At 55.0% G+C, this 16,067-nt stretch overlaps 1 protein-coding gene across 1 annotated transcript; it reads left to right on the forward strand.

The window, feature by feature from the left end:
- The first annotated feature begins 1,899 nt into the window (after positions 1–1,899).
- Positions 1,900–15,985, forward strand: SLC26A9 (solute carrier family 26 member 9). Its single transcript, XM_040085510.2, has 21 exons — positions 1,900–2,034; positions 2,152–2,278; positions 2,885–3,024; positions 3,200–3,310; positions 3,569–3,744; positions 4,020–4,184; positions 4,753–4,905; positions 5,208–5,290; positions 5,559–5,706; positions 6,370–6,483; positions 6,943–7,020; positions 7,514–7,609; positions 9,411–9,517; positions 10,037–10,106; positions 10,195–10,287; positions 10,710–10,826; positions 11,367–11,681; positions 11,892–11,946; positions 12,332–12,477; positions 13,231–13,308; positions 13,859–15,985. Exons 2-21 carry the CDS (start codon positions 2,154–2,156, stop codon positions 13,904–13,906), a joined length of 2,418 nt encoding a protein of 805 aa, XP_039941444.1. The 5' UTR covers positions 1,900–2,034; positions 2,152–2,153; the 3' UTR covers positions 13,907–15,985.
- Positions 15,986–16,067: the final 82 nt, after the last annotated feature.

The raw sequence follows: 16,067 nt of genomic DNA on the forward strand, positions 1-16,067 counted from the left end.
GCTTACCCTGGAAGGGAGACCTTGAAAAACCTGGTCCCTGCAATGCAGCAGCTGACTGGCACTCTGCTCTCCCCTCCACACTCACGGAATTGCTCCGGGGTCCTGCCCCAGCTGCGGGGTTCAAACCAGCTCTGCAGCTCTGGGCTCATCCCGCCAGCACCAGGCTCTGCCTTTTGCTCAAGGAGCAGCCACGCAGCTCCTCGTGCTCTTTAATTCCCAAATCTCAGAGGTTTGAGCTGCTGTTTGATCTAGGGCAAGGCCGTGATAAGCCAAGCCGAGAACTTGACTCTGTCCGAGACGCTGACATCACGGGCCTGTTTGTTTAAGATGGAATTTAATCATGGGGATATTTTCCCCTCTATACCTGCTCTGTTTATTATTTTTTCCTGATTGGCAGCACTTTCCCTCGGCGGGGGAAATTCATTAAAGGGCTGGGATTTAATTGGCTGCTTGGGTCTGGTTGCAGAAGGGATGGAGGTCAGGGGGACCACCAGGAACTCGGGCGGGTTTATCAGCCCTCAGAAGCTGCTGCTGAGTCCAGACCCACAAAATACTCACCAAGGAGAACTGGAAATTCCGAGCAGAGCTGTGGGGCTGGGAGAAAGGCTGGGAACAGCCACAGGATCACGGGAAACGTGGGAAAACCACGACTGCTTATCAGACAGGCTTTTGGCACGAGGGGCAGGGAAGAGCCCAGGACACCGATCCGTTCTGTTACCCAAAGGCAAAGCTTGTCGTGGCTCTTGGAGCGGAACCTCCAGGGGAAAAGGAGCGGCAGGGACGCCCTGCAGAGGGCACTGGATCGGAAGAGGCACGGCTCTCCCCGCTGCTCCCGAGCCCCGTGGGTGCAGCTCAGAGCTGGAATCACAAACACCCCGCGGCCGGGGCAGTTTTACGGCAGTGCCCCGTGATCCCGAAAGCAGCGGGGTTGATGACCTCCCTTTCCAGACCCATTAGCTCCTATTTGCATAATGATTCTATTGACCTAAATTCTCCCCAAAGTTTCGGCTCCCCGCATCATCCTTTCCTTCCTGCCCTGCTGTGCCGCAATCTCCTCCCGTCCTCCGCTCCAAGGCATCAGCCGGGGCTCTCCGTGGAAGGAAACTTTGCTCATCCCGGTGTCAAGGTGCGCGCTGACTTTCGGAGAGGGCAAGGGGAGGTCCTGGCACGTTCAGATCTCTCCGTAAGCTCTCGGCCAGCTGGATGTTGTTTCTCGATACGTCCTCCTGCCTGAATCACCAGCTTTTCCCACCCCCTCTTCTCCTCCTGTGTTGGGCAATAACCCACTTAGATACACGCCAGGACACAAATAATTACCGAGATGCTCGTTTTATATCTGACCACTTCCTCCCTGCCCTCCCAGCCCGCCCGGTTCGGGGTCATTCTCCCCTCTCCCCAGGCATCTCTGGGCACGGTGAAATAAAGGATCTCTGGGGTTCATCATCCTCCTGCTGAGACCCAGATACCGGGTGGGACCGGTCTGCCGGGATGTTTCGGCATCTTCATCACTGACGTGAGTTAGCAACAGTTATCACCCCGAGCATCACTTCCTAGAGGAACCCGGGCGCTCACCCACGGCCGGCGAGGACTGGGAAGGTTCTGGAATGCTGGGCAGGCTGGGCAGCATGGCAGGAACACCTCGGACGGGATCCAGCCCCCAGTCCCCGCGCCGGTATCAACCACCGAGCCTTGCCAGCCTCGGCGGTGGTGAAACAGAGGCATGGGAAAGGTCAAGCGCCTGGCCCGAGGCGCAGAGGCGCTCCCGGGGCCGGGATTAACACCTGTGCCCGCCTGCCAGGCAATCCAGGCCGCCAGCCCCGGCTGCCTGCCTTCGCACGGCACCGCTCATTAGCAGCGCTCATTAGCGGCGCTCATTAGCATCACCTCCGAGGAGCCGGGAAGAGCCGCAGCAGCCCCTGGAGCTGGGAGAAGCCACTCCCAGGACCTGCCTCTCCGCCACGGGGAAACTATTTAGGGTGGAGAAGCTCGGGGAGGGCTCCAGACGCTGGAGGTGTCCGCTCTCTTATACCGCAGGTGGGGCCAACCCCAGCCACATTCTTGGCTCTGCTCTTTCTATTTTTATTTTTTTTTAAATTTTTTTCTTTATTATTTTACTTTTTTTTTTCCTGGGGAAAAATCCAAATGATCCAGAGATGAGCCAGGCCAGGCCTCGCTATGCCATCGAGCGTCCTGCCTACTCCGTCAGCCTCTTCGACGAGGAGTTTGAGAAGAAAACCAGAACTTACCCCGTCGGGGAGAAACTGAGAAACCTTTTCAGGTAACAGGGAATGCTGCAGAACGTAAACCAGATTTAGTCAGGAGTCGTGGGGGGGTATAATTCACATCTGGGAATACAGATTCCATTTTTCTCCCGGGGAACCGTGGTCTTCAGGGGTCTGATGGATGAGAGGCGTGGGAGAAATGCAAATTGGGCTGAAGAAAATGGAATTGGCTCTTTTCTCAGCAGAACAGTTTGCACTGAGTGCATTTGGGGTCCTGTTTTCCAAGGGATTTTTTTTAATAGTGGGAAAAGCACAATTGGTGATGTGGATGTGGGGATTTTTTTTTTTTTTTTTTTTTAACTTTCCAGCTGGGATTTCCTTTACCCAGCTTTCTGTCTGAAGCCAATACCACCTTAAAGAAAGGTCCATAATTATGCAAACAAAGGTTAATAACCCTGCTGATCACTTTCTGGGAAATCTATCTCCACTCCTCGGTGAAAGGAAGGCAATAACATGGGAAAGAGAGTGTTATTTCAAGAGAGGGCTCAGAATCTGGGGAGGGAGAAAGGTTGAGACATTCCTGGAAAGATCCTTCCTTACTTCCAGCTCATTTCTTCCTCCCTTCTTCGCTTATTTGCTTCTATTTTTTACCTCCCTTCTAGATGTTCAGCTTCCAGGTTCAAGCTCACCCTCTTCCGCCTGTTCCCGATCCTGGCGTGGCTCCCCAAGTACAAAATCAAGGATTACGTCCTGCCCGACGTCCTCGGCGGGCTCAGTGCGGGGACCATCCAAGTGCCACAAGGTGAGCAGCGTCCCTCCCCGGGTGTCCCAGGGGGAATAACGCTCCGCCAGCTGGAGCAAAGCTCTGCAGGCGATGCTGACGCCCGCTCGGGAGGGGTTTTGTGTTTTACTGACGACCCCAAGCTCCACCTCCAGCCTGGTGGTCGCTGTATTTCCCCGTCCCTCGTGTTTTGCAGGGATGGCCTTCGCCCTCCTGGCCAATCTGCCTCCTGTCAACGGGCTCTACTCCTCCTTCTTCCCCCTGCTCCCCTACCTCTTCCTCGGGGGCATCCATCAGATGGTGCCAGGTGAGGAATTGTCCGCACGGGGCGGTGGAATGCTGCTGTGCCCCAGAATCGGGGCGTTTGCCGTGCCAGGGCTGTGTGGGCTCTGCGTGGCCGTGGCTGCTGTGCTGCGGGATGTCACCCCAATGACCCGGTGCCACCTCCCGCCGTGGGGCTGGGGAGGGGCCGAGGGACTCCTCGTGCCCGGCCCCACCTGCCCAGGATCCTTCCAGGACAGGGCTCTCCCCGGAGGGAGCTCCTGACCTCCCTCCCCATCTGCAGGGACCTTTGCTGTCATCAGCATTATCGTCGGCAACGTCTGCAATGAGCTGGCCCCGGAGTCGGACTTCCAGTACTTCAACCACACCAGCAACGAGACCAGCGTGAACACCACGGCCCTGGAGGCGGCCAGGCTGGAGATCTCTGCCACCCTGGCCTGCCTGACAGCCGTCATACAGGTGAGGCTCTGCCGTGTCCCTGCCCCACACTGAGCCAAGCCTTCCCTGGAGCAGGGATGCTGGATCCCACTTCCGGCTGGATGGTGCCTCAAAACGGGGATTTTCGGGGTGGAATTCTCTGTGTGGACAACCCAAGAACGGCACCCTCAGCTCTCCTGTCCCCGTCCCTGCTCCGGGACACTCCTGCCGTGCGTGGGAGAGCTGTGTGTGCTCTCCCAGAGGATCACCCTGCGCCCCTGGGGGCTCTGACCGCAACCTCCTCTGTGCCACCCTAGCTGTGCCTGGGCTTCCTGCAGTTCGGCTTCGTGGCCATCTACCTGTCCGAGTCCTTCATCAGGGGCTTCATGACGGCGGCGGGGCTGCAGATCCTCATCTCCGTGCTCAAGTACGTCTTCGGCTTGACAGTCCCGTCTTACACCGGGCCCTTAGCTATCGTCTACGTAAGTGGGGGCTCTGCACAGCCGCCTTCCCCCCCAGCACGGCGGCTCCTGCCAGGGAAACGGGGCCCAGGAGGCCAGGAGAGGGTGGAGGGAAGGGGAACCCCTGCCCCGGCACAGCCAGGCTGCTGCTGTGCTCAGTGCCCGGCCTTATCTGAGCCCTGTCTGCGTGGTTTTAGTGGGGGATAAGGAAATGGGACTGGGATCTTAATCGTGGTTCTAAAACTTTAAAAATCTGGGTTTTAATGAGGGAGTAATGAAATGGGGCTGGGGTCTGGTGGGGGGATATGAGTCGTGTTGCAGAGTTGTTGGCAGCAGGAACGTTTCCACTGAGCAGCTTCGGCCATTCCTGGGTTTCCTGCATCTTCCTTGGATGCATCCTGTGCTGATGCAGCCAGAACTGCATTAAATCACTAGCATGGGGCTGGGGGCTGATCCCTCAGCAGAGGGGTTTTAGCACTGCTCCCATCTCGGGCTGTTGGCTGTGTAACAAGTGCTGTCCGTTGTTCTGTCCGTGTTGTCCAGAGTGTCCTGCTCCCCGTGACCCCTCCTCCTCTTCTGTCCCCTTCAGACATTCATTGACATCTGTAAAGGTCTGCCCCAAACCAACCTGGCCTCCCTGGTCTACGCCTTGGTCAGCGCTGCACTCCTGATCCTTGTCAAGGAGCTCAACCTGAAGTACATGAAGAAGATCCGGATGCCCATCCCGATGGAGATCATCATCGTAAGTGACACCTGGGCTGTCCCTGGGACCCTGCCCTCTCCTCGCAGCCCTGGGACACCGCTGCTCCCAGCGTGGGGAGCATCTGCACAGTGACTGTGACACGGCCCCCGCAGGGTTTGGGCTCGGAAACTGAGCCATCCGGGCTCATCCCTCATCCTGCTGATGCTGAGGGTGAAGGACAAACCCCTGCCGGGACTGCTCTCTCCTGGATTTATCCTGTCAGCTCTGGGAGCACGGCAGGGTTAACGCTCCGAGCCAGCTCAGCCCTTCCTGCTCGCAGCTCTTTATTCCCTGTCCTCCAGGTGATCGTTGCCACCGCAATCTCCGGCAGCTTCAACATGCCCGACAAGTACGGGATGCCAATAGTGGGGAAGCTCAGCATGGGGTGAGTGCTTGTGCAGGTCTGATTCACCTTCCAGACAGTTTTCCTTCCTTTTCCTCCTCCTCCTGCAGCCTGGGAAACGCCTCACTCTTCCCTGCTGTACCAGAGTCCCCTGCCAGGAGCTTCCGTGTGCCCTGTGACACATCCACCCCCGTCCCCTGCGCGTGGGCACGGATTGTGTCGCTGTCACCGTCATCCCTGAACCCTCCAGCTCCTCAGCCACCCCCCAGCCCCTGCCCACCACAGCCTCCCCCCTGTGCTCTGAGTGCAGGTTCCCCGAGCCCACCCTGCCCCTGGTGAGCAAGTGGAAGGACATGGTGGGCACGGCTTTCTCGCTTGCCATCGTGGGCTACGTGATCAACCTGGCCATGGGGAGGACGCTGGCGGCCAAGCACGGCTACAACGTGGACCCCAACCAGGTATTTAGTGCTGGGGCTGGGGCTGGGGCAGCCAGGGGCTGCTGCCTTTGCTCTCAGGCGTGAAGGGAAGAGCTCCCGGCGTGAACGGGGAGCGTGCAGACGTGCTCGGCTCAGAGCAGACGCCGAGGCTCCGTGGCTTTGTGCCATGTGTGGGGTGAAAGGACGCGGCAGAGCCCGGTCCCGTGGGCAGCAGAGAGGCTGGAAAAGGGAAAGGAGCTTCAGGCTGGGCTCTCTGCCTTGCTGCCCCTCCAGGCTCAGTGTTTTGGCAGCTTGCTGGAGCACGGCGAGGTGCATGCGCTTCGCAGGGGGCAGAGAAAGACCCGGATTCCTGGTGTGTCACCTAGATACTGTGAGAGGCAGGACATTAAATAATCCTCTTTTGTCATCCCTGGCACGGTGGCAGCTTTCAACAACTGCCACACATACCACATGGAGCCCTGCCCTGAGTGTGTCAACAGATGACAGCGTGTTTATATGGAATTGTGCTTCCAGGTTTCCCTGCTATCCCAGATCTTACTGGAAGGAAAGAGTCTGGGATGTGCTGCCAGGAACCCAGAGCCTGTCCTGGCCACATAAGCCAGACTCAGGCCCCTGCTCTCTTGCCATGTGTCAGCAGGGAAGGGCAGCTGTCCCTTCTGATGGACATTCTCCACATCTCCACAGGAAATGCTGGCCCTGGGCTGCAGCAACTTCTTCGGATCCTTCTTCAAAATCCACGTGATCTGCTGTGCTCTCTCTGTCACCCTCGCCGTGGATGGGGCAGGAGCGAAATCCCAAGTTAGTTCCTTTTCCTCCTTCTCTTTTCCTCCTTCCCTTTTCCTCCTCCTCCCTCCTCTTCCTCCTCCTCCCCACATTCCCTCTGGAGCAGACGGTGCTGTAGCTGCCACGTGCTGCCAGCCTGACTAGAGAAGTTTCACACAGCAGTTTCACAGGGTGCTGCAGGCTGCTGCTGTTAAAGCAGAATTTCCTCCCTCCCCAAGCCCATTTTGGTCCCTGATTTTGGCTCCCTGCACAGAAGCAGAGCTGTCCATCAGCAATTCCGCTCTGGCTCCCTGCACTGAGCAGTGAGGGAACTTTGGGGTTATCTGTGAGATCTGCAAACCCCTGCCTGTGTTCAGAGGCAAACATCCTCCCACATAAAATGCTGCAGTGCCCATTTGTGCCCTGGTGACTACACCCAGGGGAGGTTTGGGAAGCCCTGATGTTTGCAGAAGTGATTTTCTTTCCTCTTTGCAGGTGGCAAGTCTCTTTGTGGCTCTGGTGGTCATGGTGACAATGCTGTCCCTGGGAATCTACCTGGAGCCTCTTCCAAAGGTAACACAAACATCTGTGCAGGCAGAGGCATTGCAACACCCGCCCTCCACACCCAGACACAGGCACAGCCTCGCTCCCAAAGCCCCTGATGCAAACAGCAGCACGGGACGCTTTGTTCCTGGCCTGGGACCTGTCTGCACGGGGTGTCTGGAATCACACAGCCACATGAATCGCCCAGTTCCAGGCTGGTTTGGGTTGGAAGGGTCCCTAAACCTCATCCCTGCCATGGCCGCGACACCTTTCGCTGTTCCAGGTTGCTCCAAGCCCCGTCCGAGCTGGCCTTGGGCAGGGATGGGGCAGCCACGATTCCTCTGAGCAAATGTAAATTTTAGTGGAAGGATCACCCAAGTGACCCTGCTCAGATCCAAGTGAGACCTTTGCGAGCGTCACCCTGGCGATGGGACCGGCCCAAGGCAGGCAGAGGCCGCAGAAAAGCGTCCACTGCCAAACGTGGCGCATCCACAGGGCCGACACCGTTCCCTGTCCTCCACAGTCCGTGCTGGGAGCCCTCATCGCCGTCAACCTGAAGAACTCCCTGAAGCAGCTTGCTGACCCCTTCTACCTGTGGAAGAAGAGCAAGCTGGACTGCGTGAGTGCCTGCGGTGGCGGGAGGCATCACCCAGCCGGGGTGGGATGAGCAGGACAGACCCCAAAAAGTCTTTTGTGGGGTTCTGGGGGTATGAGACCCTGGCAGGAGGTGGGTTTGGCTCTCCCGGTGAGATGGTGCTCCCTGTGCTGCCCAGCTGAGCACGCTGCTGCTCGGAGCACATATCAGAGAGGCCTGAACTCTTACCTGCCGTGTTTAAATGCCAATCAAGTGCGGAGCCTGTTTGCCCAGAACTAGCCAAACCGGCCCTGCTCAATGTCTGGGAGTCATGACTTAAAAACTCACACAATGGCCCTCCAGGGTGAGGAGAGCCCTCGAGTGTGATAAGGACTCCGGGCGCTGGTTGATGTATAAACGCAGGCAGGGGGCGGCGGGGGAGCGAGCGGGGGATTTGGAAATGTCTGACATAAAAAGACGGTGTTTGAACAGGACTCCCACGGCTGAGTGCCGTGTGTGGACACTGAGCCAATATCCTGTCAGGGCCAGACAATCCCCCTTATCGGGGCAATCAGGAGGCCAGAGGGGCTGGGCCGAGCCGTGAAGAGCTTTGCCAAAATCCTGCTCCGACGGGTGCTGGAGAAGAGCCGGGTTATCAGTTTGGGCACATCTCTGAGCGGTCCTGCTGCTGTGGGGTGAGAGGGGAAGGACAGTGGGCTCTGGCAGCTCAGCTGAGGGCAGGGGCAGCTGCTGCCCCTTTACCAGAGCACACATGGACCCCACAGGGCTTCAGAGACCCCAAAAGCCTGGGCAGACACCTGAGCATGGACTGAGATGGATGGTGCTGCCTGGGGAAAATCCTGGCAGATGCCAATGGAGTGAACGGGATTCCCCTGACCTTAATCTCCTTGGAATTTGAACTAGATTCAGTGTCCTGTCCCAAAATGGGGAACTCCATTCCTGGGTGATGTCAGACCACGGGTGTTCATCACCTTAATGCTGGTTGTGCTGCAGGACAGCTAATCCCAGCTGATTCCAACAAAGCCTGGATGGATGGAGGGAAGCTCTTCCCTGCCATTTATACGCAAAATGAATCTAAATTAAGATATTGAAGTCCTCAAAGTTATTGTTATGACCCGTATTCATCCAAGGTCAAAGCTAGTTTTTATTAATCTCGAGGTTGGGATCAAAGCAACCTGATAATGATTTTCAGAGGGGATGTTTAAGTGCAGGGCAGGACTGATCTCATATGGAGAGAGATGCTTGAGTGCTAACACATAGAAACGACAAATGGCAGAGCTCTGAGCTGGAGCGGGGCAGGTTTTGGTCTCCTCTGTCACACTTGGCCACCAAATCCCTCAGCTCAGGCCGTTCCCAGCAGGTGCTCAGGCAGTTCTCAGAGAGATGATTTTGGGGTTTTTCTGAACTGCTCTGACTGACAGCAGGAGCTGCTCGGGGCTGGAGCAGGGAGCAGCAGACGGTGGGATCCGCAGGAGCCCCTTCCTGACGAGCCAGGCTGATCCTTTTTGGGGGGAACGAGCGAAGCTGGCGCTCGAGCAGCCGAGGAGAAACGCCCCGGCTGCTTTTATGGCTGAAAAGAGACTGGGGCTCCTGGCAAACTTCCCAGCAAGGATGGTTCGCTCTAAAACGCGCAGCAAGCTGCAGCATTAGAACAGCTGCAGAACTCAGGGTTTGGCTATTCATGTCGAGCTGGGAGGGTTTGAGAGCCTGGGATGAGAGCAGCACAAAGACGTTGTTTTCCCGCCCATTTTCCCATCCATGTCCTCTGTCCCACGGTTCAGCCAAGTCACCTGCCACGCTCTCCTCTCCCCTCCTCTCCCTGCAGCTGGTCTGGCTCGTGAGCTTCCTCTCCGCTTTCTTCCTGAGCCTCCCCTACGGAGTGGCGGTGGGCGTGGGGTTCTCCGTGCTGGTCGTGGTTTTCCACACCCAGTTGTAAGTACCTACAGGAACCACGGGAGATCTCCCAGGGGCAGGAGGAGGGACAGGTGATTTTTTATTTTTTTAGAGGCGACCTCTGGCCCGCGGAACGCGCGGCAGGAGCCCCGGGGAGCGCAGGTGTCCTGCCCTGCCCGGAATGCGCAAACAGGAATGGCAGGCGCCAATTTACTGCCTGCATTCCCGCTCCTGTGCGCATCCCAGGGCAAGGGGAATACCTCGAGGTATTTGCTTCACCCCACACAGTTCCCAGCACAGAGTCCTGCTCACAAAAAGAGCGAGCCCTCTCTGCGTGCAGGGCCCTGGGGTGAGGTCTTCACACCACTTTTAATCCATCGAAGCCTGTTGTTAATATTTCCCACTCTGGCATCTCAAAATCTCTTTTATTTTTTGCCCTGTAGCCTCCACAGGGATGAAATGTAAGAGTTTTCACCAAGCTAATGTTTAAATCCTGGGATGGAATGTGAAGCAGAAGCAGGTTTTTTCCCCCTAATGCTGTTCCCTTCTTTTCTGCAGCCGCAACGGCTCTGCCCTGGGCCAGGTGACTTCCACTGACATCTACAAGAACCCCAAAACCTACAACAAGGTGAGCTGAAGATAAATCATCCCCAGAGAAAATGCTGCTCCTTGCCCCTGGTGCCCAGGCTTGCTCTGAGCTCTTGTCTCTGGTGCAGGTCCACGAAGTTAATGGGATTAAAATCATCACCTACTGCTCGCCGCTGTATTTCGCCAACTCGGAGATATTCCGGGAGAAAATTATAGCCAAGGTGAGCAATTCCCTGACAAATCCCTGCCTGGAGCCAATCCCAAACTGCCCTTGCTCTCTCCTGTGTTGCTACATGGGGTAATTAAGCTGTGAGTGATCATGAATGACGGTCACATCAATCCTCTACTCCTCAGTTCTCCTCTCCCTGATCCTCAGGGCTGTTTGCAGAGCTCATTTCAGAGGTTGTGCCCGAATCCTGACAGGTTCCTGCTCCAAGCTCTGCCAAAACCGGGGTATCCTGCTATTCCAAGTCTCTCCCTGCATGTGCAGGTTCCCTGAGTTCCAGGAGAATTTGGATGCCATTGGGATCACTCCACTCCAGTGCACATCTGGTGCCCCGGGCTGGGAAATGCCAGGAAAGGAACGGCAGCCCCTGACTCTTGGAGCAGACTTTTTAAAGAAAAATCTTTTCTTTCCCCACAGACAGGGGTGGATCCTGGCAAGGTGTACTTGGCCAGGAGGAAATTTGTGAAACAGCAGGCCAAGGGCACAGCACAAGCACCAGCAAAGCTCCCAAAATTCCTGCTGAAGGAGAACAAGGTAACTCAGCTCCCGAGCTCCCAAAAAGGTGCCTGTGTCCATGAGTACGAGCCCAAGTCCCCATCCCACAGCTCCTCTTGACGTGGGATTTTCTGCGCTGTTTTCCTGGCCACATTTCCCACCTCTCATCCCCTTTCCTCCCCACCTATGTCTCCATTCCTCCCCAAACCTTAATGTGCAGGAGAACTGGGAAGGGCTGGGAGCAGGGGAGCTGGGGAGGAGGCTGGAATGGGAACACAGTGAACAATCTGCAGAAACCAGGCAACTTTGGCCTCTTTCTCTGGGGATGTGTCAGCAGCTCAGCCCCAAGGAGCCCTTTCAAAGCCCATTTCTCAGCCACCCCAGCTCCATTTGCTTTGCAATGCTGCGCGGTTTTGAAAACAAATGAATTACGTAAATCATCCTAGGTCTGGCTCCAAGGGACAGCCAGGCTGGGGCTAGTGCAGGTTAAAACCTTTCATATCCGTGAGCAGAGGTGCAGTCACCCGCCAGGACCCCGCCCGTGCCCTGCCCCGACTCTGCACCTCTGCTCTGCCGCAGACCCTGTCTCTGCAAGAGCTCCAGAAGGACTTCGAGAGCGCCTCTCCAACAGACACCAACAACAACCAGACGACTGCTAACGGTGCCAGCATCTCCTACATCGCCTTCCGCCCTCCTGCCCTCGGCGCTGGGCCGGGGCAGAGCCCCGGGGAGCTGGGCAGCAGCACCCTGCAGGGCAGCACCTTCGGCGTCCTGCCCGCGGCGGACGCCGACCCCGTGCTGACCGCGCCGCCCTACGTCAGCTTCCACACCATCATCCTGGACATGAGCGGGGTGTGCTTCGTGGACCTGATGGGCACAAAAGCGCTCAGCAAGGTTGGTTCTGGGCTGCCAACGCGGCCGGGCAGCAGGGAGCTTCTGCTCCCTCATGCAAAGATGTTTATGTGCCTCGGTTGTGTGGCTTCTCTCCTTCTGCGTCCCTGATTTTCTCCTTCAGCCCCAGCCCTGATAAAAGGCTTTATGCATAAGCACAAAGCTGGAGCAGCAGTGGTTTTAATCCTCTCTCCCCCATCTCATCTCTTCCAGTTGTGTTCCAGTTACCAGAAGATCGGGATTAAAGTGTTCTTGGCAAATGTGCATGGTAAGGATCCCCAAAGAACACATTTCCACGGGATCTTCCCCCTTTGCTGAGCTCCTGACAAGCAGCAGATCTTCTTCTGTTCTTTATTCAAACTGTGAGATGCCAGTCCTTTGCTGGACCGGGCCAGAACAGGTAAAAGGAGAAAACAGAAGAAAGGAAAGAGAGTCACTGCTCTCTGTGTAGGAAATCAGTGCTCTCATTCGGGAAGTGAAAAGGCTGGAACATCTCCACACCCAGCACGCAGGAAAGCAGAACCCCGCACTCATTTGTGCTGCAAAGCTGCTTCTTCTGAGCCGTGCCTGAGCTCAGAGGACCCCAGCAGCCACGCACACCTCCAGAATTCCTCCTCTGCTCTCCTCCCTGTTCAGCTCTCTTCTTTCTCCAGCCCAGGTGTACAACGACATCAGCACAGGGGGAGTCTTTGAGGAAGGAGGCCTGGACCGAAGCCACATCTTCCTGACCATCCACGATGCTGTTTTGTTTGCACTGGCCAGTATCAGGGAATTCGTCCACCCGCCCATCTTGGAAGAGGTAAATTTGCTCCCCAGCCCACAGGATTCTCCTGTTTGGCTTCCAGGCTGTGTCAGCACAGTGGAAGAATAACCAATTGCTATTGCACCTAAAGAAGCTTCTTGTGGTAAAGGTCTAAATCCAGTAAAATATTTAATATTCCAGCTGTCGTGTATGGGCCGAGCACCTTGCGCTGGAATGGATTTCCGTGGGAATTCAGGAGTGTCAATGTTTTACACAAAGCCTTAGCTGAGAGATGAGTGTTGTCCCAGCCCGGAAGAGCTGTTCCAGCACCGTGCCCTCAGTTTGGGGCTGGTTGGAACAGGAAAAGGCAGAATTTGGCCCTCACTGATGAAGAAATGAGGGCAAAGCTCATACAGCTGGAATAGTCCCAGCATCCACAAATGCTCCATTGGTGGGAGGAGAACAGGAGGAATTCCGAGGCAGGAATGTGGCCCATGTTGGTGGCACAGCGTCAGATAGGCTCTGTCCCCAAACAAAGGTTGGTTTATTGTTTGCCAGCTGGAGTTGGCACCAGCAGCACCAGTTATCACCCCAGGACGAGTTAAGCTATCTCCTATCAAACCCCAGCGATAGGCAAACGCCAGCCCAGGCACAGCGGACAAACACCTGGAGCAGGACTCCTCCTGTGCCCCTTCACCTGGCTGCTTCCCTCAGAGCAGGTGTCAACTCTTAGGCCTGGCTTAGTCATTGTTTTCATTCCTTTTGACCCTGCACTCTGTTAATTTGTGGACTCGACTCTTCCCTGCACAGAGGCCGACGCAGACAGAGCTCTCCATCTATGATGAGTCTGTGGACGAGAGCAGTGCAGAGTACAAGAACCTGGAGGAGGTGAGTTGTAGTGCCTGGGGTCACTGCAGCCATGGGTAGGAGGCAGAAGGCAGAACTTCTAATTGGGACTGATTAGATGGGAAATCATCTGAAAGTAACTGCAGCGCTTTGGAAAGTTCATGGCAAATATAATTTTAAATCCCCGTCTTGAGGAGCTCTGGAAGGCAGCTGGGTGAGGAGCAGGTAGGTCACCCCACAGAGGAACCCCTCAATCGTTCTGGTTCAGTCAGACCTGTGGTCTCCACACACTGGGGGGAGCCTGGAGAACCAGGTTTGGTTCAGGCCCAAAAGAAGAGTCATCAGCGAAGAATTTCAGCACAGACTTTGTAAGTGCTGCAGCGATTCCCACCCACCTGAGGGCCTTAGGAGGGGATCCCCTCCAGGGCTGGCCCTCCCTGTGCTGCCCATGCCCAGCTGGAAGCATGGAAAAGGGCTGGGAAGGGCTGGAGATCCTGGGGGTGTCAGTGTGACGCTGTGTGACAATGACACCGAGCTGTGGCACTGTGCCCTGCCACCAGCCCTGACCCTGCTCATCTTCTGTGCCCTTTAGGAGATGTTTGGAAGCATGTTCCACTCAGAGACCCAGACAGCTCTGTGAGCACAGCGAGCACCGTGCAAAGCCCTCCAGAGCAGACTCCTCTCTCCCACCCCTCCGTGGGGAGCTGTGCTTCTACCTGGGCATACAACGGGTTTGCAAAGAGGCCACCACGCTCCAGAACTGCCAAATCCTCCCTCCCCCCTGCTCTGCTCGTGGCACCGGGAGCACAGGACCCTGGAGCAGGCAGCAGGGGAAGCAGGAGCTCAGGAGATGCCATCCCACGGATTGCAGCAGTGGAGCTGGGTCGGAGGCAGGTGAATGCCTGAACTCAGGGGACATTCAGAGTCCCCTTTATCCCTCAAAATCCTTCTGGAATTGCACGATCTGGGCATCCCGCTCCTTCCCTTTCCCTCCTTCCTGTTTCCCCGTGGAAGTGAAGCTCAAGGAAGCAGTCAGAGCCTTCCAGGGCTCGGCTGGAGGAGCAGCAGCGGCTGTGGCGCGGTGAGGCAGCGCAGCTGCTGCTCTGGGACGTGCACTGACCCCGGGGCTGGCTGTCGCCACAGCCCCCCGAATCTCCCCGCGTGTCTCTGCAGCCTCTGCCTCTCCTCTTCTGTGTCCCAGCATCCCAAAAAACACCACTGCCTCCAACCAGCGCTGTATTTCTGACACCCCAAAGACCTCAGGACTCTCTCGGCAGGGCTAAGTTCTGAAATGCATAATTTTAAATTTTTTTTAAATTTTTTTTTTCTTACTAGTAGGACAGGCTTGTAGTCAGAAATAAGAATTCCTTGTTACCTGCATGTTGTCCTGCCTGCCCGGCGGGTTGAGTATATGAAAAGAGATTATATTTTAAAATGCTATTTCTATTTTAATACTCTCAACTATTACAAATATAAGAAAACTTTAGTGCACAGTTTTTGAAGTACATGGACATTATTGAGCTGATTGCTGTAGGCTTCCTGGGGAGAGAATGTGGGGCTTTCCTGCAGCTCCCAAATGTCTCGTTTTTAAGGAAAATTGAGATTCCTGAACCATCCTTGCTAGACAAAAGGAAACAACAGCAGCACCCTGCCAGTTTGGTTCTATGCAGCATCTCAATAACCAAGTCACCATTTCTCTACCTCAATTTCTTTCTCAGTTTATGTGGTGCAGGAGAGAATAATAAAACCAAAGGAGGGCAGAAAACCCTAGCTGACGGTTATTACTTATTTTAATCTTAGACAGCAGTGGTTTCTCCAGAAGTCTCCACGTACAGCTTGTTCTGCAAGGTAAAAGCAAGAGACTTAAGTCTCTCAAACTATCCTCGAGGGTGATTCCTCGTGGTCTTTTATACTGCCTGAGTGCTCCTTTCATTGGCTGGTTTGAAAAAAAAAAAAAAAAAAAAGACAACAAAGAAATTGGTGCAGAGCAACAAGAAACTGTCCTGATCAATATTTTTGCGTCTCTGCGGCGGCATCACGTTAAAAGAGGGAAGTTCCAGTTCCCAGCTCTTTATTCATTACAGGAGGTTGATTTCCCAGCCCAGGCCAAAGGCAGGAGTCCTCAGAGCAGAGGCATGAAGCAGATTGTATTTCCTGAACTTCCCACAAGAAATGGGATGCGATGCCAAGAGAAATGGCTCAGAAACAGCAGCGGTGGCTCTCCTGCAAATCGTGACCCGGGCAGGAGGAAAACCCATTTCTGGAGCCAAGTTCTGGGTCAGTTCTAGCAATAAATGTAACACCAGCAGGCAAGGGGCACAATGTGGCCAAAGTCATAATTCCCAAGTGCCTGGGCAGAGAATTAGGGGAGTACAAAGCCACGCTGGTGAAGTATTTCACTTTCAGTAAAATATTCCCTTTATTTCTCTTAAGTAAGAGTGAGGTTGATGTGGTTTGGCTCTGAAGCCTAACTTGGTAAATGCATGATGTATAACCAGCTAAGAAATGTTTGTAATTTATTTAATTTAATGTTGGTTTCGTTCCTTTTTTTTTTTTTTTTTTTAATATAATAAAGAATGTGTGAACAATCATTGTCATCTTCTGCTGACTCAAGGGCAGGATTTCCACGGCTGTTCCCATCTGGTCTTTGGCATCCTGGGATCGTTTATGCCATAAAGCTGGGATAAATCTCCACATTCAGTTCAGAACAGCTGTAGAGAAGGGAATAAGAACAGTTCTGTCATGCAAAAGTGACATGTTTCGAAAAGCAGGTGGATTTAAACTCTGTCAGGAGTGGGGCT

Source organism: Hirundo rustica, chromosome 24 (assembly GCF_015227805.2).
Source record: "Hirundo rustica isolate bHirRus1 chromosome 24, bHirRus1.pri.v3, whole genome shotgun sequence".
Taxonomy (NCBI): Eukaryota; Metazoa; Chordata; class Aves; order Passeriformes; family Hirundinidae; genus Hirundo; species Hirundo rustica.